Source organism: Hypoxylon trugodes (assembly GCF_022578975.1).
Source record: "Hypoxylon trugodes strain CBS 135444 unplaced genomic scaffold F4822scaffold_6, whole genome shotgun sequence".
Classification (NCBI taxonomy): domain Eukaryota; kingdom Fungi; phylum Ascomycota; class Sordariomycetes; order Xylariales; family Hypoxylaceae; genus Hypoxylon; species Hypoxylon trugodes.
The window spans coordinates 956,572-980,719 of NW_026250021.1; the positions used below are offsets into that span (position 1 = coordinate 956,572).

General features: G+C 48.0%; 7 protein-coding genes across 7 annotated transcripts; 5 read left to right on the plus strand and 2 right to left on the minus strand.

The window, feature by feature from the left end:
- Window positions 1-508: 508 nt before the first annotated feature.
- F4822DRAFT_430156 (uncharacterized protein) lies at window positions 509-6,229 on the plus strand (the record flags this gene model as incomplete). Its single annotated transcript, XM_051461234.1, has 6 exons — window positions 509-552; window positions 627-693; window positions 760-872; window positions 924-3,001; window positions 3,624-5,984; window positions 6,057-6,229. The coding sequence occupies 6 exons, from the start codon at window positions 509-511 to the stop codon at window positions 6,227-6,229; spliced, it is 4,836 nt and encodes a 1,611-aa protein (XP_051313184.1).
- Window positions 6,230-8,939: 2,710 nt separating this feature from the next.
- Window positions 8,940-10,074, plus strand: F4822DRAFT_281125 (putative vivid protein). The gene is made up of 3 exons (XM_051454886.1): window positions 8,940-9,151; window positions 9,286-9,429; window positions 9,482-10,074. The coding sequence occupies exons 1-3, from the start codon at window positions 9,113-9,115 to the stop codon at window positions 9,890-9,892; spliced, it is 594 nt and encodes a 197-aa protein (XP_051313185.1). The 5' UTR covers window positions 8,940-9,112; the 3' UTR covers window positions 9,893-10,074.
- A 2,331-nt stretch (window positions 10,075-12,405) lies between these two features.
- F4822DRAFT_430158 (uncharacterized protein) lies at window positions 12,406-13,131 on the minus strand (the record flags this gene model as incomplete). Its single annotated transcript, XM_051461235.1, has 1 exon — window positions 12,406-13,131. One exon carries the CDS (start codon window positions 13,129-13,131, stop codon window positions 12,406-12,408), a length of 726 nt encoding a protein of 241 aa, XP_051313186.1.
- Window positions 13,132-13,848: 717 nt separating this feature from the next.
- On the plus strand, window positions 13,849-14,951 carry F4822DRAFT_281134 (Caleosin-domain-containing protein). Its single transcript, XM_051454887.1, has one exon. It carries the CDS (start codon window positions 14,092-14,094, stop codon window positions 14,824-14,826), a length of 735 nt encoding a protein of 244 aa, XP_051313187.1. The 5' UTR covers window positions 13,849-14,091; the 3' UTR covers window positions 14,827-14,951.
- A 126-nt stretch (window positions 14,952-15,077) lies between these two features.
- On the minus strand, window positions 15,078-16,545 carry F4822DRAFT_430160 (uncharacterized protein; the record flags this gene model as incomplete). Its single annotated transcript, XM_051461236.1, has 2 exons — window positions 15,078-15,560; window positions 15,619-16,545. 2 exons carry the CDS (start codon window positions 16,543-16,545, stop codon window positions 15,078-15,080), a joined length of 1,410 nt encoding a protein of 469 aa, XP_051313188.1.
- Window positions 16,546-18,619: 2,074 nt separating this feature from the next.
- Window positions 18,620-21,250, plus strand: F4822DRAFT_281238 (uncharacterized protein). Its single transcript, XM_051454888.1, has 3 exons — window positions 18,620-19,086; window positions 19,146-19,575; window positions 19,632-21,250. Exons 1-3 carry the CDS (start codon window positions 19,027-19,029, stop codon window positions 20,888-20,890), a joined length of 1,749 nt encoding a protein of 582 aa, XP_051313189.1. The 5' UTR covers window positions 18,620-19,026; the 3' UTR covers window positions 20,891-21,250.
- On the plus strand, window positions 21,210-23,943 carry F4822DRAFT_406346 (uncharacterized protein). The gene is made up of 2 exons (XM_051458395.1): window positions 21,210-21,417; window positions 21,465-23,943. Exon 2 carries the CDS (start codon window positions 21,720-21,722, stop codon window positions 23,640-23,642), a length of 1,923 nt encoding a protein of 640 aa, XP_051313190.1. The 5' UTR covers window positions 21,210-21,417; window positions 21,465-21,719; the 3' UTR covers window positions 23,643-23,943.
- The last annotated feature ends 205 nt before the right edge of the window (window positions 23,944-24,148 follow it).

Here is a 24,148-nt window from a genome sequence, read left to right on the forward strand (position 1 = left end):
CGGCGGTGCTCTGGTCCAATCTTTTTGCATTAGACCTCCTTTGCCTTTTCACATTCACCTGCTCTTACCTTCACGCCAACAATCCTCAAACCATTCCCGCTGGTCTTTTCGTCTTTTTCCCTTTCACAACCAGCCAAACTCTTTCTCCATACGCGCAAAGACACGAAACAACTGCTTACTCTCTAATCACCTTGTTTTTCCTCCGACGCGTTTTTATTTTCTCTCTTAAGGAGTTTTTTTTTCTACGTATGGTTTTTTTCTCGGTATAATCTTCTCTTTTTTCACCTGCATAATCACCCGATAGGTATTTCAACCCAAAAAAACTTGACACCTACACCACCTATACCACGACGCGACTATTGTGCATACGCATCCACACCGACTCTACCGATAGCTGGTAACTTATCGACCGAGTCAAACGCTACATATCTACCTTGGGCTTCCACCCTGCTGGAGCTATTTGATCCTCAAGTGGTCCCGAGTACCTGTGCAAGCTTGACAGATCAATATGGCTCCTCAAGATAGCTTTATCGATGATGAAGATGACACTTGGTAAGCTTGAACTCCATACTTCTCGGCGTGTTATCTACGTCCTTATAATTCGACCGCTAACGTCGTATATAAAGCCCTCTGTGCATAGAAGAGTTCGACCTTTCCGATAGAAACTTTAGACCATGCCCTTGTGGCTATCAGGTACGAACCCGACAAAAATTATTATTCTCGTGTTTGGTTACGTTACTAATAATCATACTGCTGCAGATATGCCAATTTTGCTTCAACAACCTAAGGAATAACCTTAACGGGTTATGTCCCGCATGTCGACGGCCGTACGACGAGAAGGACATTAAATGGAAGGTTGTCACTCATGAAGAGTACGTATATGACGTTCGATACAGTAAATAATGGTGGCTAATATAATATAGGGAAGCGGAGTTTCGAGCAAACATCCAGAAGAACCAAAAAAAGCGAGCGACGGAACAACGTCAAAAAGAGGTCCAGAAACGTGAGGCCGAGAAGGAAAGTCGCAAAAACCTCCAAGGTGTCCGTGTCGTCCAAAAGAACCTTGTTTATGTCACAGGCTTGACACCTACCGTTCGAGAAGATGAACTGCTGAAGACTCTTCGCAAACCCGAGTTCTTCGGCCAGTATGGCAACATCCAGAAGATTTCGATCAGTAATCGCAAATCTGCGGATGGTCAGCCCCAATCACTCGGTATCTACGTCACATTCGAGAAGAAGGAGGATGCCGCTCGATGCATACAAGCCGTACATGGTTCACAAAACGGGGACCGCGTCCTCAAGGCACAGTTGGGAACAACCAAATATTGCTCGGCATGGCTTAGACACGAACAATGTGGAAACCGACAGTGCATGTTTCTGCATGAGCTTGGTGATGAAGAAGACAGCTACTCTCGACAAGATCTCTCATCGTTAAACAGTGTCCACACGCAGCGTCCGCTTGCGAATGCTGGCTCGTCATCGCGCTCCGCATCGCGACAGCAAACGTCCCACTTCCCCGCCGCGGGATCGCAACCTATGGTCCGCACCTCTAGTAAGGAAGGATCAGATGCTGGTGATGGACCGGCCTTGCCAGCTTCCGCGAATTGGGCGCGTACCACACAGCAACGAAGCAGAAGAGGCAGTCATGCTACTAGTCTTGCAGCATCGAGCCCTGCTATTTCGACTTCGCTTCCCGTCACCAACGAATCTGTTCAGGAGACTACCGAAGCTGCGGCACCTATAGAACCTCCACCTTCAACCAATCGAAAAGCGGAGAAACAACCAGCAGTCGAAGCGCCCGTTAAGACTATGCCTGTCAGCACTAAAGGTGCGCCCCGAAAAGAAAGCGATATACCTGATTTCAATATTATCCTGAAGCACCTTGCTGAGTGCCCAGAGAGCGCATTTGCGCCACTAAAAGACGCAGGCGACGATTATCCTCCTCTGTTTGATCCCCAAGGCGGCAAGCGAAGACGAGCTATGAGGGACGAAGAGAATCGCTTGAGCAACCACGAAGAGCAAGTCGACAACCTTGAGGCATCTGAAGGCGAACCTGAAAGCGGTAGTCTTGCACTCGGTGGGGAGCCTGAAGATAGAGAACAGGTTCGTGACAGTGGCCGTTTTGATCAGAGACGAAATGCAACGCAACCTCCGATACAACGTACTACCGCGACCAGCGCGAGCGACTTATTCGGACCAAGTCTGTCCGCTTATGGTCAAACTTCTGCTATTGGTTCTGGCAGTGGTCGTACTGCAACACCACAACAGCAATTGTTCGCTCGACCCCAGAATAGCTTCGCAGATCAGATGCCTCCAGGAATCTCTACACAGTCTTCGACTCTCTTCCAGGGTCAAGGACATAGTCGCCAGCAGTCTCGGTTCAGTTTTGCAAACGAGAACAACTCCAGCTCGATCAATGTTAAGTCGACTGGCGATCCACGATATATGGCACAGCAGTCATCAATGATGCCGTCTGCGTATCGTTCACAGCCTGGCAGTCAGTTATACACGTCTATTCCTGGTCCTCCGCCGGGACTTAAGTCTACTGGCACGACACCCGTTAATGGTGGCATGTTTGGACAGGGGCATGCATTTGGAGGATCGGCATTTAACGCAGGATCCAAGGACTCCTCGAGTGAACTACTTCAATCTCTTATCCGCGGAAGGGGTGTGGGCAGCACCCAAGCCCACGAGGCGGCGAAGCGTGAGTACTTTCCCTTTAGCAACCAATTCCTTCCCTCTACCTCCTCCACCCCAGCTCCTGCTCCGGCTCCGGGCCTTCTGGCATCGCTCCATGGTACCCAGCCAGGAGCTTTCCAAGATTTCGGACCAAAGCAGAAGAAGAAGGGGAAGAAGCACAGACACGCTAACACTTCCTCCTCTGGGGGGAGTGGCTTAGTAGATCTTGCGGACCCGAGTATCCTGCAGGCGAGAATGCAGTATCAGCAGCAGGGGAGCGGCGCCGGAGTCGGGCAGGGGATTTATGGTGGTCAAAACCAAGGTGGGTACAACAACCCCAACATGGTGTACGGGGGCGGGCTTCACAACAGGTGGTAGCCGTTTATGTAGCCCCCCTTAATGGAGTATGGTGGCGTGCTTTGTTTTTGCTCGGCTTTACCGAGGGGTTCGTCTAGGGCGTCCAGGTTCGGAAAGGGTCAAGGAAATAATCGGAATATTCCACCACATTGTTTGAGCGAGCATTGCAGAGAGGCATGGCCCAGGCGGGTCTAGGTTGCATTTGGCGTCCCTTTTTTTTTGCTTGGAAACGACGAGGCTTTGCGACCAATGCTTTGCCTTACACAAGATACACACTTCATTTCTGGCTTGATTCAGTTGTTAATTTTTCCCCACGCATATTTCGGTTACATGGTCACCTCAGGCAAGCCATCGTCGTCTTCCCAAGTTCTTCATGTACGTTAACACGCAGGTCGAAACTCCAGACCTCAGTTGAAAGGCTGCTCAATATAGCATCATTTCCTCCTCATACCAGCTGCTATTGTCATGTATAACTTTTGGAAGACGACGATGGAAGCTCTGTGATTTGACCCTTGCTTTTCTCTGTCATCTCCGTATTGTAGTTCGACGTATCTTGGTTCTAGTAGCTAACGTATTCCTATCTCTAGATGATGACCTCCTCCCCCTGGATGAGGTCTCCTCTTCCGTTGATGCGCTCGTCGCGGATTCTGACAGCTTCGAGGGGCCTTCGATCTCGTCCATACTAGATGATGTAGGATTACGAATACCGTCAGTACCGCCAGGCCTTGGTCTTAGCCATTCCCATCCCCCAGCGCAATTTACCGACAGAATTCCCACTCCCGTGCCTCGTCCAGGCGCAATATCCCTAAGATCCCCAGCTGCCCCACGACCTGTAACTCCAATCATTCCAAAAACCGGCTTAAAGTCGCCGGCTTCAGCCAAGGAGGAAAGTAGTGCCACTGGCGGGACAGAGGCGAAGAAGAGCATCAAAGAGCTTGCCGCAAAGAGTGGCTTATCGAAAGACATCGCTGCTCAAGCTTCGAAATCGTCCAAAGGAAAAGGTGTCCTGCAGGAAGAAGATTTCCCAGCTCTTGATTCAGTTAAGACAAGTTCGCCGCCGCGAGTGACCCCAGCTTTGCCGTCAAAATCAGCATCTGCAAAGGCGTCCCTATCTAAGAAAGCCACCGTAGCCGAAGCAGCAGCAGGCAAAACGACATCAGGAAAGTCTACTTCTAGCAAATCTGACAAACGTCCGGTACCCAGCACTCTTGATATCGCCGCCGCCACGAACACCGTCTCACAAGCAAGTGCCGGTGAAACGGCTAGTGGAATAGACAAATTCACCAATCACGTTCTTACTAGTGCTACACAAGCTTCCAAAATCCAAGGTGCTTCTACCGTACCTACTCCTACGTCAACTACGGCATCTATATCCTCTCCACTAGCAAAAGTTGCTCCAAAGACGCTCCGCCTCGTACATACTCCCAAAACAGAGGCTCCACCCATCCATATACCTCCCGCAGCTGTGGCTTCGATTCGAGCTGCTGGAATAGGAAGTTCCTCTCATCGTCCCGCAACACCAGCTAGTGAAATAATCTCAGATACTGCATCAATTGTGAGCGCGTCCGTTTCAGTTTCCCGAACGAGCTCCCCGCCGCCCACCAAGGTTGGCTCCGCATCTGTGCGCGCAACTACGAAGAGCCAACAGCGCAAACAACGTAAAGAGGCCTCGAAAGAAGCTGCTGCTCAGATTGCAGAGACAAAACCCGTGGAACAGGAAGTAGAAATTGCCCCTATTCTTGGACGGAAGAAAAAACAGAAGAAAGAAAAGAGGGCGGTTACCGCAAGTCGGCCGGAGACGCCAAGTGGTACAGAGACGCGGGCAGATACCCCCGTACCTCAAGACGGACCTACCTCGGCTCCTCCAGAACCAAACGAGAAACTTACTAGAGGTAACAGAGGTCTGTCCGTAGCAGAGCCTCCCAATGCGACGGTTCAGAAGAGTAAAGCACCAAAAAGCCCTCCCAAGAGCCCTGTAGCAACAGTCGACACTTCCATTAGGTTAAATGAGTCGACGAAGACTACAGTCTTGACACCCGACTATGTGAATCATAGTTCCGAGTCGAAGCTAGAGCAGCCTATTGACGAAGATATTGGTGAGGTGCCTAACCTCCGCGATGTCTTCCGGGCTCTTATGGAGAGTGGCAGTTTCCCCGATCCCGAAGCCATCAGTTTCTTCAAAACTGCGATAGGGTACCGCACAGAAGTTGATGGACATTATCCAAGCACGCTCCCGCCTACGCTCAAGACAATCGTCACCAAGGAGGATGAAGATAAGCTTAGCGCATTCCAGCCGGTGCGTAAGATGGTGCATGAACATAATGTGCTCCTAACACCGAACGGGGACTGTCTTCTCAATTTGACAGATGAAGAGGCGGAGATGTTCCTGGAACTTCAGGATCGCATCAGAGCAGACAGCGCTCTTCCTACTGCCTTCTCCGCACCTCGTCACACACCCTCGACTGGATTTAGTCTCGTAAAGAATCGTGCCGTGCCCAATGGTACGCCGTCGTATTTCCCTTCAGGACCCGATAATTACCCCAGCGACCCAGTGGGTAAGATGCACCGCGAGGAAGCTATCAGTTGCATCAACCAACACGTGCTCCCGTCTCTAAACCTTAACGGGTACAAGGCACCCGGATCTAGCTCTAACGCCAATAGCAATGCCGGCTCCTCAAACTCAGCTCGCAATGTCAACCTTCAACAACTGGCACCTTGGATCTGTCCCTCGGTCGAGAACCCCGAAGACCGCGCGCGAATGTTCTCAGGTAGACCCGGTGAGGACGAAGCTAACGCCGTCTACGGATGTCACGATCACGCCGGTGCCGCTACTTCAATCGGCAGTGCCCCATTGATGAGTGTCGAGGACGCGGAGGCCGCGTGGGGCCAGGCGAGGAAACAGCACGAGGGCTTGGAGAAAAAGTTTCGCCAGCTCCAGGCTAAGAATCGTAGGTTGGTGGGCTTGCATTGACTGCCTGGCTACTCCTCCAACGACGATGGTGACGACTTCGATTACGAAGAGGATGAGGAACTGGCTTTGGCTGGGCCGGTCGTTGGGTATGTCGTCATGGCGGCGGTTTGGGTCGTTAGTGCCGTGAGCACTGTGGTACTGGGCGTCTGCAAGGTTGTCCTTGAGATGCTGCTTCGAACTGCGCTGGAGAGTTTGGGGATTGGGGATTATGCCTCGTACTAGGTGGTATGCCGAAGCTATAGACACGGCAAGAGTACCGACATTGGTACCGACGATGGTTCGACGAGAGCCAGGAGACAGCCCATGGAGATTTGGGCTTATTGTTTGAGTATGTGTACCAGTATTTTCATTTTCCACGCAGGCACGATGGCCTGCCTATCTCTCCCCTTACTTGCCTATTTGCATTGCAGACATATGCATAGTTCCCCAGAGGAATAATTCGGCATTGATGATTGATTGCATCACCGGCGTTAGGGACATATGCATACGCATGTTTACGAGAGACGACATAGCATGCATTTTGCACACGGCGTTGAGCATTCAAAGCAAAGGGCCTCAAACCGGAGGAGTTACTGGTATAAATAGGGTACATAGGTCATAAGGCATAGCTACGGCTTGATAAGCTAGCAGGCCTGGTAGATACATATAAAATGCACTCCGTTCTCGTGATGTTGGTGCTTTGACTTAGTCTATTAGGATTAGATGCTATTGACACGGACGTGTGCTTGATTGTGCTTGATTGTGCTTGATTGTGCTTAAACCAGACTGATATGGCCAAACCACTTCAAAATACGTCTTTGGGAAGCGTCCATCACCCTCAAAATTCTCTGATAATTATCGAAGCACTTCGATCCAAACTAGCGCCAAGGTTCAAGTCCATCACATGTAGATTTCCCACGTGGCCTTTACCTACCATGATTGTTGAAGTATCTGCTTGAGCAACCTCGGAGTTTGTTGCTTTGCGTCTTCCGTAAGTCTGTGCGGATAATGGTTGAGATTGAAAGCAGAATTCCGCATCCAACCAGTCCATTAGTCTAGCGTGAAGATAATGTCATAAACCCATCATAATTACCTACGATGTTATGAGTTAACCATACGCCGGTCTTCGGTTACATAGTCGGGTTTCGGTCAATTTCCCGGTAATGGACTTTACTCTCGAATTTGTTGGTCTTATCTAAGCTATTCTAAGCCATGTTTCGGTGTTCATGAAAATTCAATGCTCGATGCTTAGTATTTTTATAATACGGAAGTGTGAGTACGCGAGACATTCATCCCGGGGCTTACCATAAAGAAACCCGTGCGTAGGTAATCGTGGACAAATTCCGTATATGAAGAATCCGATAGGTCTAAGCTAGATCACAAAACCGAGACTATTGCTCTTTTCCTTTTAGCAAAAAGCTTAGATGGGTTTTTATTTTATCTGAATTCTCGGTAAGGGGCATTACTAAGGGAGACTATTACTGATTTGATTTGATTTTTTGATTTGAAATGTTTAAGCCTCAAGGAATGAGAATGCGCGGAACACGTGCCTAATGGTTGCAATAACGTGTTGGATGTCTCAAAATTGAGGATGGAATTGCTTTTCCCCTTATTTCCCGTACGCCATTAAAGATCGATAGGTTGTATGTAGATCGCTGAGTATCTACGTATGTGGAGGCTGAACATTGAGGCTGAACATATGAACCCCAGCCTCTCCGGCTAGCCCCGGTTACCGCCAAGGCCCGGCATGATATGATACCGGGGTATCGGAGGATAGCACGGACTTTAATAATGCAGAGTACATACCCGGAAGTACTTGCCTTGTTGGCCCCTAGCGTTGATTACATAATACAGGACCCCACCCATTGGCTTGGCCTTTAAACATTCCGATCCAATTATGATGACGCCTACATTGACGCTCACACCTTTTTTTTCTTAAGATCTCGACGAACATCGCTTCTACAGCAGATCGATGCATGGATCTCTTGTTTGCCTAACGTGATACAACCTGACCTTCCTGACAGAATTCTAGCCTCATTGAAGCCTCTTAATCTACAATCATGTTAATCATGTTACTTTTATCTGCACTGCGGCCCAAGCCTAACTGAGAATTGAAAGTGAAAAAATATGAATTTGCCACCTATCGCAGCAGCTCGAGATGCTCGGTCCGAGGTCACTCTGCAGCCAGCAAGGCGAACTTGACCCGTCACTTTCGATACGGTGAAGGGATACTGTACCCATTGTTCAACTACGACTACGGTTGTCGTCAATCATCGTACAAAGCAATGCGGAATTCCAACCCACTGTTTCCAGTAGTAGCAACAACATACGCGTATACGTGTGTCTTAGGGGTTCAAAGCATAAACTCCCAAAGGACCTATGCTTAGGGATTTGGGATTTGAGACAGGGACATTAGCATGCTTTGGCCATCGGAGTCCCGAATTCTGATCACAGATCGATCCAACGGTAAAAAATGCCCATTTCCCAAAGCAGAATGGACCAACTTAGCGTTGGTATCGAGCATGCGTGGCTTTAGACTGTTCCTGGAACAGAAGTCGGTGGCTTAAGGCGGATGGCCTTATGATGCTCGATCACGGCCATGACATCAGGCGGCCGCCATCATCCAACTAAAGAAGATCTAATCCTCTTACTTTTCGGTCCTTGCTCCTTGTCTCATTGGACTAGGACATGCCGTACGCCAAATTTTATTTCCCTTACCCGATTGCAGACCCAACGTCCGCCTTTCATTAATGCGAAACGAAATGCATCCTTCATTTAGTAAGACTCCTTTAGCGTTTGCCATCACGATCCAATGTCATGAATCCAGTGCATACCTAGCTACATACGCGAGACGAGGGGGGCACATGAGTCGAGTCGTACTCGGATGAACCCGCGCCAACTTCTCCGAATTTCTATATTATCCTTTATAATAGACACAGCCTCGTCGTTGTAATTCCTCATCTCTATGAATAAGTTAACACTATAACATTAATATCGGGACACCTTGGGGCCATAAAGATATATTAATATTCCGACGATACACCATAACATTCTAAGGCTATTACAACACTCTTCATCGAACTCCAGCAAATTCGTAGCCTTACTATCATTAATACTTCGGTAACCATGTCGATCATGAACCCATGGGAAGAAAGTGCTCTACAAGTAGGTTCCCCAGTACTAATCCATAATCTTGGCCGTCGTGTTCACTTCCCTCGGTTGTATTACAAAGAGTGCTTTGCAGCACACCTCAGCTACAATTACAGTGTATAGATTGCTAATACACTGTGACGATCTAGTATCACTATCAAGATGGCAGTAATGCGGTTCCTACATATTCGATACCATCCGGCATTCCTATGGGGTCAAAAGACACGGTACATGACTCTATTATATACCCTGGACTATATGCCCCAAGCGGCTTCGATATGATGAGCATTCTCGTAAGAACATTAAACTGTTGACTCGTGACAAACTCAATCTAACTGTCAAAAGATCCGGGTCATGCAAAGGCCCAATCCGGTTATCGAACTTGGAGCCATCGACGCCTCCTGTGCACTCGTCATGTGCGATCTACAACAGACGGATTTCCCTATAGTATATATATCAGATGCCTTCACGGAATTAACTGGATACACATCTTCTGAAGTCATTGGGCAAAACTGTCGGTTCCTGCAAGCACCTGGGGCAAAAGTCCGGAAACATTCTTCTCGCAAATACGTGGAGAAGGACCTAGTTAAGAAAATGCGACGCGCGGTCGAATCGAACAAAGAACTCGCCATCGAAGTGACCAATTTCAAGAAGAGCGGGAAGAAGTTTGTCAATTTGTTGGCTATGGTTCCGGTTCATTGGGATAGCCTCACACCCCGGTATTCCGTCGGCTTCCTAGCTGAGAAAACATGGTAAACGACGGAAACCCATTACAAACCGACAACATCGATCCCCGAGAATAAAACTACAAAATTACAAAATCACAAAATTACTGAGGGATTGAAGGATAAAAGCGAAGGGCGTTTGGAGTATGGAATTTCCGATTCTAAAGATGATACCCCGTTACCGAAGCCGGATGCTTTCAGGCATCTACATTATGATATTCGTTACAGGGAATTACTTGCTTTTAGGCATTGCATCTATTTATGATACCCCATAACTTGCATTTTGGTTAGCATTAGGTTGACGAGACTTATGAGAGTACATGCAAAGAGATGAGGATCTGACAATATATGATATCTGAGATATTGGGGTTATTTACGGTTAATCTAAGTCTGTTCAAATCATTACATCATGATAATCAACATTTGCCTCCCCCTTGACTGGTTGTGATGTATCAAAAAAAGTATAGTTGATAAACGCAAATATGACTGCCTTTCCATTAATCCTATAGAACGCGCCAGAATGGGTCGATAGCAACATACCACTTGATGCCATGAGGCTTGTAAACCTATATTACTACCAGCCTTCTGATCTATAACTTGGTACCACTATTTCGCTGATCGGTCCAATGGTTGTGACCCGTTATCGTACCATGGACAAGTAGAGCCGTGTCGATTGTGACCAGGGGACTTCGAATATCAACCAACCACATGTTTCTTTGTGTATTTAAAGCGCGGTTTCTTGCATCTGCATCGTGTGATCTATTGTAACTCGCCTAGTAGCAACCAAAACCAGATTTTAACAACGGAGCTATTACTATCAAGTAGTGTCATGTTACGTCGCGGGCACGGGAGGCGGCTTGTCAAGACGCTGTATTACCCCGTGTGCAGTAAGCTTACCTACAGAATACAAACCTTGGAAATCTTTCGTTCTATTGGCATAGGCTCCGGTTGGGTGGATTGATAGGGTTTGGTTACCTCCACGTCCGCGAGGCTAAGCTGAAGTCCTACGACTTCTTCCCTTCCGATCGCCCTACCGATGGTAGATCGTCCCCATCGGAGCGGGTTGGTGCGTAGACCCGAATTTTTGGTTCCGTTTTCGTTGGCTTTTCTTATTACGGCTTTGGCTTTTGGTGGTGAGTCAACACATGGTTGAGGGGAGCGGATGATCCGCTTAGGGAAGAGGAGATAGAGTGTTAAGCCCTTTTGGGATATTAAGCGGTTTTCTGTCGCGTAATACAATGATTAGCTCTCGGTGATAATGGTGATAGTTGTGGTAATGGTGAGGAGTTGGGGGTTAAGCCCTACGAAAAGGGGTAATCAGTTTCTGTCTAGGATAAATTGAAAAAGAAAATGTAAAGCATCTACACGTGTTAAAATTGATGGATTATATTTAGTTTGGAAGTTTGAAATGTCTCATGAGTTGTAGGGGTCCTTCTACAAATGCTCTACCATAGCCGCGGGAACACATGTGCGAAGATTCTATGGCTACGCAGACGAATAGTACCTACCTAGGTACTCTTAGTTTCTATACTCTAGTTACTTCTTGCACATGAGACATGCTTAAACTGGTTTCGACTGTAGATGTTTTATAGTCAGGATGATACTACCGGTTACGATTGATCCAGAATAAGACACGTAAACATGCTGGATCGTGGGATTGGTTGTCGTTGAGATATACAGACCTCAACCCACGCCGCATAGATCGGGGCTAGGGGAAACTAGGAGATCTTGTTGAGTAGACCCTCATTTTTTTCTTTCCGGGGTACGAGCGATATGTCGGTACGGAGTACAGAAGGACGAAAATGGGTTGCCCGTATCGATGTCAGTCAGCCTCTTCCCCACGGATTTCTTTCGGAATTCATAGGTTGTCTTATAACGTTCTTGAAAACAACTGCGATATTATCATAGTCATCGAGTCATAGCCATCAACCTCAATGGAACATCCTGCCTCAGAACAAAGCACGTTTTCACTCGTCAGGATCCGAGTACCCGGAACGTGGTATCATTGGTATAGCTATAGAATTATTATGTCCATGAACAAAGACTCGCTTGAGAAGTCGAAGTATATCATTAATCCAAATCGTCGGGATCCCCCATCCTTTTTAGGCCATTACTAATATCTAGGTCGATAGCGGATCCGAAGCAGATATTATCTCGGTCAGTTCATGACCTGATCTGCCCACAGCTCAGTTTTACAGCGCATTTCGTTTCAAATCAAAAACGCGATGGTTGACATTCCGACCTAGTTAGTAAAATCTGCGTGAGCATTTTTGCCTCTAGAGCTCGTAGTTAAACAGCCCGAATTTCCTAGGATCCTTTTCCTCCCCAGAAGAAATCCCTCTTTTGCTTCCCCTCTAATTATTGCATTTCCCTCGAGCTGCGAAGAGCTAATCACCCTGTTAAACTCAACTCAAGACCCAGAGCTCGCAGTAATGCGGGGGCCTGGCCATCTCACCGGAGATATCAAGATGACAAGTGAGAGACCCATCAAATCCTCCTTTTTGATAGAAACCCATAATCTTCCTTCGATATATCCACCGCTCCTTATCTCGTTTCGATCCCTAATCCCTCTTCCAATACTCCCAACGACCCTAACTTATCGTCGAGCCAACGCGCCAGCTCCTCGGCTTGGCGTCTTGTAGCCACGACCGCAGTCGCCGCGATACTATTCGTAGTCGCTATACTGGCTGTCGTCGCGGCACCAGCACTAGCCACGCTTTCGACTTCCGACGGCGAACCCAGAGGTGTCGTTGCGCCATGCGCTTCATTATTACCAGCCGCCTGTTGCTGCTGGGCGCCCGACACAGGCACCGGTCCAACGCCCTGAGTCCTTGTCTGACTCTGCGCTAAATCCTCCGCGCCTCCAGCACCACCCGCCGGTCCTATACACACGAACAACAATCCACACTTCAACCTCCTAATCACCAGTACTCCACCCGCGAGCTGCACCGTGACAGCGCTAGGTCCCGACGCAGGATCCCCGCCTGATAAATACCGTTGTTCAAACTGGTATTGCTGCTGCGGCGGTGGTAGCGTGTTTATCACTGTATCCGTACTCGCGGCGTAATGCGCCCATAGCGAGGCTGCGACTGTGCATTGCGTGCGTAGCGCGCCGACGGGATTCGGTGGTGAGGATGCGTGCGCGAGGAGTTTGCCCGAGGGCGTTGTTAGAGCGGCTGTGTGGAGTTGTGGGCTTAGGTTCGAGTTGAGGAAGGCGGTTAGGCGTTTGGTTAGGAGGAGTGAGGGGGTGGGTGCGGATGTTTGTGGCATTTTGGTCGTGGTTCGTGGTGTATGTCGAGGAAAGAAATGGTAGGCGGGTAAGGGATTGGAGGGTGAGGTAGATAGGAGGTTCGGCCGTGAGGATCGGACGACGGCGCGCCGTGTAGTTACACCGGGTATCGCATGGAATTGTGAGAGGCTTGTATATGTCGGAGGATCGAACTCGTTGAGGCGTCGCTCACTTTATCTTGGTCGTCATGATATCGTGAGATGACGAGAGTTGAGAATTAAATCGAGCGTAGGTAAGCAAGCAAGCGAAAGTTAGCAAATGGAAATGATGTGACGTCGAGGCTTGGGTCTCTCGGTCCCTAACGGGGTAGTTCAGGGGGGCGATGGGGCATTGGGGATTATGACATGCATGGTCCGAGCGCTGCGTACAGTATGTATAAATTCGCGGGTAGCGCCATCGGATAGGGGAGATAAGATAAGGTAAGGTTATCGCGACGCCGTGTGTTGGGTGTAACATGACGTCGATGCACTCTAGGTTTATGTATATTTTCACGTTTTGTACTGAGACTCGATTAACTCAATTAAAAGTAGCTATAAACTTAATATTATTAAGATAAGTATTGAGAACCTATCCTTAAATGTGAATATATGATCGAATGCGTAAAAAAGAAAGGAACGCTTCCTACTTAGGAGCGACGAAGAACGATTCCATTAAGAGGGGTAGAATACCTAGGTACGTATCAAAAAGCAAAAATACATGTAGGTCGAGAGGGGTGGTGATTTGAATAGGAACTTCTCCGATGTGAATTGGGAAAAGTGGCATGAGTATTTAATATACTGATCTACTTATGACGTCGATACCTCGTAATTAGGCTCGTGGTTTGACGGCTACATATATCTGGTGCGACTTACCATTGCAACTTAATAGGCCAAGACTCGAACTTCTAAGAATCAAAAAATGTCTCGCCCACCAAATCAGAAGAATCAGAATAATAAACCCTCATGGCAGGAAGTACAACAAGCTCGCCTCCAATACAATGCCGAAAAGTTACCAATGGTGACGTGAAATATCTACAGCCTCTGGCGGATGGAGATGGTATATATCAACCACCAAAAGAATCACAGACGGCTCTTCAACAACATACCGCCTTCTTCGATCGCGACAATGATGGTATCATATGGCCATGGGACGTATACAACGGGTTCCGTGAACTAGGATTCTGCATCCTCTTCTCGCTGGGCTCCTTACTCATCCCCGTATTCTTCTCCTACCCCACGCGAATGGGCCGATCATGGATTCCAGATCCCCTACTACGTATATACGTCGACGACATCCACAAAGCGAAGCACGGTTCAGATTCCGGCATATATGACTTTGACGGGAAATTTGATGCCGAGAAATTCGATCACGTGTTTGATCGATTTGATACGTCGGGCACTGGGGGCTTGAGTGTGGGTGATTTGGCTGAATTGTTGAAGAAGGACCGTTGCGCCGCGGATCCGGCAGGTTGGAGTTTCGCTTTTATGGAGTGGTGGACAACATGGCTTCTTCTGCAGAAGGATGGTAGAGTATGGAAGGATGATTTAAGGGCCTGTTATGAGGGGTCACTTTTCTGGAAGATAAGCGAGGAGAGGTCTAAGGGGAAAGAATGGCAGAAAGGCTACGGCGTTATTGAATTCTTGAACGGCATGTTGTCTAGTGGCACTTGGAGATACTGGGAGATACGAGGCAAGTAGAGAAGATCCAGGAAAGGAAAACGGTTAATTTCCAGTACGGGAGAACACATTGAAAACTCCTATTAATTTATGATGTGTCTAACCAGCGCCAACACTCTTTAACGCCAATCCACTGACGAATAGATATCCTCAACCCATCAATGGAGAAATACAAAGTCATCATCCAACCCGTCCCTTCTAGTGAGAATTGGGGTGCTCATCCCAACCACAACCACCAAATGCGTTACCACGTAACTTAACGATAGCTGAGATTACAAATCATGGTTAAGGAAGTCCCACGGATCTTGTTCAATACCCTGTTCCTCGAATAGCTTATCCTGTTTCTCTAGGTTTTCTTGAACGATTTTGGCGGATCGTCCTTTTTGGTTCTCCCTCTCTATTATCTCTATCGACTGCTGTATGTGTCCAGTATCCTTGGTGACTAACCTCTTCGCTTCGGGATGCTCAGATTCCTTCCACGCCCGCCACTGGTTGTGGACTAAGAGCAAGAGTTCGGAGGTTAGGCAATCTTGGTTCACAAATCGGAACGGGTTCTCCTCGGACTGTACATCTGGGTTGTATGTTGCCATCAATATGACGATGTTTTTCAGTGCATCTGTGTAGTCCACTCTTTCGAGAATATAGTCTAGATCAGGTTTAAGCGAGTCATATGTTTTGAGTTTCTTATCCATCATACGCAGTAAGACCTCCGCAAGTGCCCTCCATTCGCTAATTATAGTGTAGGGCTGATCCTCCTAGGCGAATATCGTTAATATCTACATAGAGAGAGATGGTTTAGGTTTGTAGACTTACTTGCAAGGGCATTGTATAGCCATACTTATCATCTAGCCTCGCGAGCTCTTCGAGTGGCTGAAATGACTTCCCAAGAGGCGGAGCTAAGGCCTTACCCCTATGATGTGGGCGCCTGGGATTGTTCTGACCGTCGGGGAAATGGTTGGATATAAACGCGCTAGAATAGTTACCTAGCTTACACTCTCCGTACCATTCGTCACGTACGGGATGCTGGAAGAAAATGTTCATGGGTGTGATATTGCGGTGTAGTATGGGTTCCCAATTCTGATCCGGGATTACGATATATGCTCTTGACTCGGGATCTGGTGAACGTTCGATTCCAAAGGTCCCGTCGTGTAGCCATGCGAGACCCCTGAGAAGGGAGAGGAGTACGTGCCAGCATAGTGATTCTGGTAAATGAGACTCTGGTACGATAGGTATGAGAGGGGCAGGGTGACCATCCACCCAATGCGGCGGCGGCGAATTGCCTGCCTCTATTAATTCTTCGTCCGTTGGGGGCGGACCCCATGGATCTTTGACTTTTCTGGTGTAATAATGCCTGTTAGTATCAGGAACGAGCAGATTTCCCAGGTTTCCGGCGTTGCAGAAGTCCCAGACGATATAATATGCAAGACGGGGACGGCCTCCTGCGTCGCTCTTCTGAACGAAGAAGGCGTCTACTATCGAGACTAGGTTTTCGTGGTTCAAGATGCGTTCGAGCGTATCCCACAAGTTGGTAAATTCATCCTGGAGTAAGAATTGTAAATCGGTCTCGGTGGCCACGCCAGTTTGAAACGGGTCCACAGTTAATTTGGCTGTGACATCGTGGGCGAGGAATTCAGTTCGGTCATTCTTGCGACATATCTTCCAGACACCAGGCGACGTCTCTGAGATAAAGTCATATTTAGCGGCACGCTCGACGTGTGGAGCAATATCAAAGTACTGCATGGTGACGATAGATCCCTCTGCGAAGCCCTAAAGATACTCTACAAGAATAGTAACACGAGATAGAAGAGAAGAAGAAGTTAAAGGTTGGTCTATGCGAATCTGGGCATGAGTGAGGTGCCATAGTGATGCGAAGTCTTGCTGGAATGTTAACACTTCTGAATGCCTTTGTTACTACTTAATCCGCACAAGGGATAGGCGGCATTCCAGAGCCAGATTCGTCTAGAATTCCCAAAGTGGTTTTCTTTCCCTCTTATCCACGCGATTCTGCCGTTGTCTATTGTCCATTGTCTATTAATCCTCTTACTAACCTACCAACTTGAGAGGGGTGTGGTTTTAACATCTCACTTTAATCATTCCGCTGTTGGGATGGCTGAGAATCACTTCCGGGATTTCTCAAAAGCTAGAAGCGAGATACTCGTACCCCTTGATAATCTGATCTCGGACTTGAATATTCTATCCGTCGACGAAACCGAATTCGTAGGATTACGTTACCATCCGACTTATTCGCTTCGTTATCTTATGATACAATATTTTACCCGGAACTCGGATCGGTAATGTGAAAATGTTGAGTTCCGATGAAGAACAACTGACTAGATAGTGATACTTGGCGGATCAGGCGCAGATCAGACCAAAGGATTGGTCAGCTTAGCAATGGAGTCAGATGGATTTCAAGCCATAAGAGCGCATCAGCAAGAGTGTTTTGAATAATAAATCAAAGTGACTGTAATTCCGTTGGTTGAAGTAATTCGAAATAATTAGACGCTTGAAGATCGCGTAGGACAAACTCGACATATAATCCCTCGTTGTTGGTTACTTGGGTATTTAAGGAGGTTATTCGTGGGTGAATTACAGCTATTGGAAAATATTAGCCGCTTTCTTGTTTAAGAAAGAGGGAAACAATTTGGCGTTTCGACGTTTCGTGTTTTTCTTTAGATTGAGTGATTCTATTAGGCAGGTATTTTTATCGGTGTTACAATGATGTACTGGTCAAGTTACATTCCCACCAAATAAGGGTTTAATCGTTACCACCCAAGTACAACCTAAGATACGTGTGTAAGGGAATACGTATATACGTACACTATACTAAAAGGATCCCCGCGTCTACTACGACGTACATGAACTCTCAAACCTTTAGACTGCGAGGGAGCTACAGGGGAAACCTCAGCGCTAAACTCAATTTAGTAGCCGTACCTTGCATGCCTGGGGAAAGATATCCAATCAACAGCCGGATTGATCGACCGTACCAAAGTAGCGTATCGTTCAACTTAATGCTGCATGCCCGTTTCCGCTATCTCAAACCATAAAAACGGTAAGTCCGACTTTGGACCCCCATTTCCCAAGCAAAGCCAAGGACCAAGGAGCAGGGATCAAGGAACAAGGACTAAAGGCACCAAGCCCACCGAAGTCCCCCCCAGAATTCCGAGACCTTTCAAGCTCCCTCCCTCTCCTTTTTTCGTTACCTTCATTCAATTCGGTCGCAAAGAATCAATAGTCCATTATACCCTTTCCCCAATTCACAAGAGCTCCTTCGAGTGACTCTCGTGAATGAGGATTCACAATTAGAATTTTCGAGTACAATATCAATTTACAATAACACTCGTTTAGTACCATCACCCACTTCAATCGCTCTTCGATCAACCCACGATACCCACATAGTCCGCGCTTGACCCCATTCGATCTTTTGATACTCCATACACGCAACTCCCTTATTACGCCCTAGAAGTCGATCAAACAAAGCCGAACGACATCAGCCAACGTTGGGTCCGCGCTCCCCCCCATTATCCAAGCGCTATCTTGTTTGTCACTCGTCTACTCTCCTTAACCAGCTGGAGTTCAACCATCCGAGACATTTGTCGGTCCATCTCTCACGACCACCCGAGGGTTACCAAACCTAGGTATCAAACAACCGTGCCAGCAAAAAAGAAAAAGCTTGTTGCCGTCAACCGAACCCGAAGGTCCCAAGAATAGCCTCTCTCGGCCGCGATGAGACCCCAATAGCGGCCAGCCGCATTTTTTTCAGAAACCAACTAGCCTGTCTGGCATGCCTTCACCCTAGTGAGACTTGTCATTACTGACGGCTTTCATTTCCAACGTCTCCTAGTCCAGGTCGACGTTTGTCTCTCTTTTGCGAGCCCCTTCCGGGAATCTCCTTCTTTTCTCGATTCCTCTCATATTTTGTCTACTTGACAATCCTGCGAGCAACCTGCTCTTCTTCCAATTCGAGAGCACAGTCGAGCACTTCGCGGGCGAGGGAAAACGACTGTGCGAGACGGCGGGTCCGATTTCAATAAACTGACCATTGATTCACGACGACGAATACAACGAAGAGGAATAACGACTGAGATTACATTCATTTCAGTTCTATTCTTCTAAAGCTGATTGATTGATTGGCGATTTTTTTGATACCCCCATATTCTTGGCCGTGCTAGTTTCCCGCTTTTGTAGGCAGGTTCTCGCGGCGACGAATTATTTCCCGACAAGATGGGTTGCTTAGGTCGAAAGACGGTCGAAATTCGACCTGAACAAAAATGGGATGCTATCGTAGGTTCTCTTCAGTAGGATATTCTCTGGTTGAATATAAGGCTAACTATGATCTCCAGAGTCTCAGAGACTTCAAGTCATCATCTTGTTTCGCTCCTTTCGCCTACGGCTATCTTTACTTCTCTCTTCTTATTTCTCTCGCCGTCTATGGCGTCGATACATTCACTGCTGTCAATTTATTGGCATTCAACACCTGGTCGTCTTCGATTGAGCCTACGCAACTTGTTCCATTTGACGTTTCGAAGTGGATTTTCTCGATTTGCATTATCGCCTCTTTTGTCAACCTGGCATTCGAACATATCCGAGCTATGAGAGTTATGAAGCGAGGAAGCGTGGCTGAGTGTTACCTCGACAATCTAGCCGTTCGCCTGGAAAGTATCCGGCCCGGGGATGGTCAAGGATGGAGACGTTTCCTTGTTTTCGCCGAATTGACTAAGTCTAAGAAAGGCGCTGAATATGTTGCGCTCTTTACATATTTCAGTTTTCAATGTAAGTGCTATCCCTGGTCGTAGAATAATACAATCTCATTGCTGACTTGATTCTAGCTTGGATTCGAGTTATCTTCTGCTCTGGACCACGTCAGGTTGTGAACGCCCTGACGCTGTATTCTGTCTACAGCTCAGATCTTATCCCGACAGACGTTTCTTCCGTGCAGAGCACACTGGGAACTTTCTTCGGCAAACTTGGAACCCTGGCCAACGAGAATAAGCAGCAGGTAGTGATTCTGTCGGGTATGGTGTTCACTCTGGTTATCTGGATATTTTCTCTTCTGTTCCTCATCATCGGGGCTTTATTCTATGTGTTCTTCCTCTGGCATTACATCCCAAGACAGGATGGCGGACTACACGGATACTGTGAGCGAAAAGTCAACAAGAGATTGACCAGCATCGTGACGGTCAAGGTTAATAAGGCACTCGCCAAGGAAGAGCGAGACCGGATAAAGGCGGGAATTAAGGCCGCGAAGAAGAATGGCGAGAAACCACCTACCGAGCGACAGGCAACTTTGCCAACTTTCTTGGATGCTGGTAACGAGGATAAACTTCCACAAATGCCTATGCTCAACCGCAACGATACTATGGCTACCTTGCCTGCCTACAGTTCACGGCCCGGTTCTTCACGTAGTATCGAGTTGAACGCATGGGATCAGAAACGACCGCAGGCCTCGCGACAGGGAACAACGACTACGAATGCATCGATGTCTAGTTATTCTTCTCGTGCACCCTTGATGAACGATGCGGCGGCTATGGGCTACGATCGATCGGCGTCTCCAGTACCGTCTCTTCCACCCATTGACCTCGCCAACTTCCAACCACCCCCTCGACCGGGTACCGCGGCCTCAAATAGGAGTTATGGCCCTGGTGCGCCCCCCAGTCGTTTGCAAACCAACGGATCTGGTTTTGGCGGCGGTTACAGTGCGAGCCCGTCTACGTATACTCCCGATGCCTCATCGATTCCGTCAGCTATTCGTTCTCCGCCCCCAATGGATAGCTATAGCCGACCTATGCCCCGTCCCATCGACCAATTTAGCGGGCGCTCTAGCCCAGCCCCGTCTATGCGTTCGAATCGCGGACCTCCACCCAATGGGCCTGCTTATGGTGGTAACTCGTACCCTCCTCGTAGCGCTACCAACCCCATGCCTCCGCCGCAGAGACAACCGCCGCAGCGCAATTTAACGGCCCCGATGCCACCTCGACAACCAGATGGATATTACCCGCAACGCCCTGGCGCAGGACCTGGCCAACCGAACATGGGGCAAGGATACAACTACGGTAGTGATATGGAGCGTGGTTTCTCGAGATACTAACCTTCGATTTTGAATGACGGTTTGTTATGTAAAGGAATTGGGACATATGGATACCCTAATTGCATACTATTTTAGAGGGTAGCTTTGGTGATGTGGCTCCGCTACGGCTGGGCCTGTATGAAATGGTTCGGAAGGGCCGTTATACCCGGGGAGCGAAGGAAGCGTCCGGACAGGAGGCGTTCAGAGTCGAATCCGATGATATTAATGAAAAGAAAATCCGATGTATTATATTCACCGACATTTGGTCGTATTAGCTACAGCTACCTACTACTACTACTACTTTGTAGCTACCACTTCTATACTTGAACTTTTCCACGTACGGTTATTCCTCGGCCTTCCAATGTTCATAAGTGACCTAGCTCGAAGATGTAACCCGTGGAGATAAAACGATCCAGCCTATGAACAAGCGCACTTACGCCCTTAATTACATGGGCGATTACTAAACACATATTCGGGATTTGAATGCCAATTCCATAGCAAGCCGCGCCCTTCCTGATTTGTCAATAACCCACCCGTATGGGTTAAGAGTGATTCTATCTCGTCATTGCAGATAATAATCGCTAATTTCTGCCAGGTAGCCTTTATATATTTCATGCAATGTAGAGCGTGAATAAGCACCAAATGGGGTCGCGGGTGAATTAAGAGCCTAGTCGCCCGTGTAAGGGGTTTGATGATGATACCTTTGCTGGTTTAAATACGTGTTCGATCTGAAACATCATCTAGTTAATTTGGATCGTTGGACTTGACGTCGCTTGCGATATACGAAACTGACTTACTTACCTTCTGTAAAACCTATCAATAAAGCGGTTAACGATATACTATACCAACAATGTCGACGTGGATGAAATCCGACCCAGACAAACCCCTCGACCCGAACGCCTATCATACCGGCGAACGAGCCGTTCAGAAACTTCTTCTACCAGCGCCGTTGTTGCATAATCCAACACATCATAGTCTACCGCCGCATTTGGAACTGCGTGTTGCGCAGTCGCCGCTTGTGGCGTTTGGCACGTTGGATGGGAGGGGTAGGCCTTGGGTTACGGTTTGGGGAGGGGAGGCTGGGTTTTGTAGTCCTGTGGCGAGGGATGTGCTTGGTGTGAGGGCGGGTGTTGGGGAGGACCCGGTTGTTGATGCGATTTGGGGTGGTGATGGAGGCTTGGAGGATGGGGATGAAGTTGTTGTTAAGCCTGAGGGTGGGAAGGTTATGGCGGGTTTGTCGATTGATCTTGAGACTCGCGATCGGGTTAAGCTTGCCGGGCGCATGGTTGTGGGTGTTGCGTCGAGACGAGCTTTTGATACGGAGAAGGGGAACGGCTTGGTGGATTTGCAGCTTGCGATGAGAGTCGAGGAATCGCTTGGGAACTGCCCGAAGTACCTCAATAAAAAACATATCGTCCCGCATATACCCTCACCCCAGCCCATGAGCGTAGGAACTGGTATGCCGCTGCCGAGGGAGGCGGTGGATTTGATTCATAGGGCGGACTTGTTCTTTATTGCGAGCAAGCATAGTGGTCATGCTGGTGCGCCGAGTACAATGGATGTGAATCATCGCGGTGGACCACGCGGGTTCATGCGTGTACTTCAAAACGAGGCAAAGACTGGAACTACGTTACTTTATCCTGAGTACTCGGGTAACCGTCTGTACCAGACGCTGGGGAATCTGTATGATGACCCGTACGCTGGCATCGTGGTACCGGACTTTGAAACCGGCGATGTGTTATATGTGACCGGGCGGACAGCGATACTGACTGGTGCTGAGGCGGGCGAGTTGATGCCTCGCGCCAAGTTGGTAATACGGATTGACGTCGAGGAGGCTAGGTTTGTGAAGGATGGCTTGCCATTCAGGGGAGAAGTAATCGATTATTCGCCATACAACCCCGTGGTGAGAAAGCTAGCTTCTGAAAATCATGCTGGTATTGCTGGTGACGGAGGCGAGGATACATTGACGGGAAGACTAGTCAGCCGAAAAATAATCACGCCAAATATCGCCAGATACGTGTTCAAACTCAAAGAAGGGAAGAAGGCGAAGGAGTTCAAGCCGTGGCTCCCGGGTCACCATGTCACGCTGGATTTCTCAGCGGAGTTAGACGTAGGGTATTCACACATGCGGGATGATGACCCGCAGAGTCTGAACGATGATTTCGTCCGCACCTTTACTGTTAGTGGACCACCGCCAGACATGGGCGCTGTCGGTGAACCGGAGTTTGAGATTACAGTTAGAAGACATGGTCCGGTTACACGACTGCTTGAGCGCTGGAATATGAGAGCACCCCTCGAAATTCCGGTACTTGGATTTGGTGGCGCTGAGGGGTTCAGATTACCTACAGGAGGAGATGCGAGCGGTGAGGACGTAAGTGTGTTCATTGCTGCAGGCGTGGGGATTACGCCTGTGATGGCACAGGCTGAGGGCGTACTAAGGAGTAGCCGTGGGAAGGGGTTTAGACTGATATGGAGTCTAAAGGGCGAGGATATGCCTCTTGCAGTAGATGTATTAGAGAGGACAGTTGGGTTAGGGGAGGTAACTACACTCTTCGTTAGTAGTGGTATGAGTGAAAAGGAGAAAACTTTGGCGGATACGGTCAGAGGGTTGGGGACTAAAATAGTAGAGAGAAGGATAGAAAAGAATGATTTATTGTCACAGGGAGAGAAGGGGAGAAGGAAGTTTTACTCCTGTACGGGTCCTGCGATGACGAAGATACTGCTAGAGTGGGCAGACGGTGAAGATATGCTCTATGAGAGCTTTGAGTATTGATACTATAACAACACTCTAGTCGAAGCTTCATTGAGATGGTTGAACGGGATTGAATAGGGCTCAAGATATTTGGGTACTTGTGTTGTTTCTATGCCGCTTTCCTACTAATTTTCGTCAAATATGTAAGTGGCTGCTGAGTGGCTTTGATTTGAACCAATGAGTATAGTATGGCTTACGTGTAATTTCAGGGGTCTCGTGAGTAGTATAGAAGCATTTAGACTTAGATGCTTAATGTTATAGACTCAAAAGTGAAATTAGAAATGACTTTTGTATAATATTACACTCTATAGTATCAACTCTTGTGATGTGATATTTTGTTGGCGTATAAGTTGTTGATAGCGTTAAGCCTGGACGAAAGTAGATTGGGGGGACCGAGTACCGTGTCATCCTTAATTCTGATTGGTCAATATCCCCGAGCCAACCTAAAACGGAAACATTTTAATTGAGTTACTTAAATGTGCAAGGGGTTTGGCGTTCATTTCTAGCTTTGACGCTAAGCCAAGCCA

Coding starts and splice junctions, on each gene's coding strand:
- F4822DRAFT_406346 (XM_051458395.1), top strand. CDS start 21,720: ATGTCGACGTGGATGAAATCCGACCCAGACAAACCCCTCGACCCGAAC.
- F4822DRAFT_281238 (XM_051454888.1), top strand. CDS start 19,027: ATGGGTTGCTTAGGTCGAAAGACGGTCGAAATTCGACCTGAACAAAAA. Junction 19,087..19,145: donor AACAAAAATGGGATGCTATC/GTAGGTTCTCTT, acceptor TATGATCTCCAG/AGTCTCAGAGACTTCAAGTC. Junction 19,576..19,631: donor TACATATTTCAGTTTTCAAT/GTAAGTGCTATC, acceptor ACTTGATTCTAG/CTTGGATTCGAGTTATCTTC.
- F4822DRAFT_281134 (XM_051454887.1), top strand. CDS start 14,092: ATGGCAGGAAGTACAACAAGCTCGCCTCCAATACAATGCCGAAAAGTT.
- F4822DRAFT_281125 (XM_051454886.1), top strand. CDS start 9,113: ATGTCGATCATGAACCCATGGGAAGAAAGTGCTCTACAA. Junction 9,152..9,285: donor GGGAAGAAAGTGCTCTACAA/GTAGGTTCCCCA, acceptor GTGACGATCTAG/TATCACTATCAAGATGGCAG. Junction 9,430..9,481: donor TCGATATGATGAGCATTCTC/GTAAGAACATTA, acceptor AACTGTCAAAAG/ATCCGGGTCATGCAAAGGCC.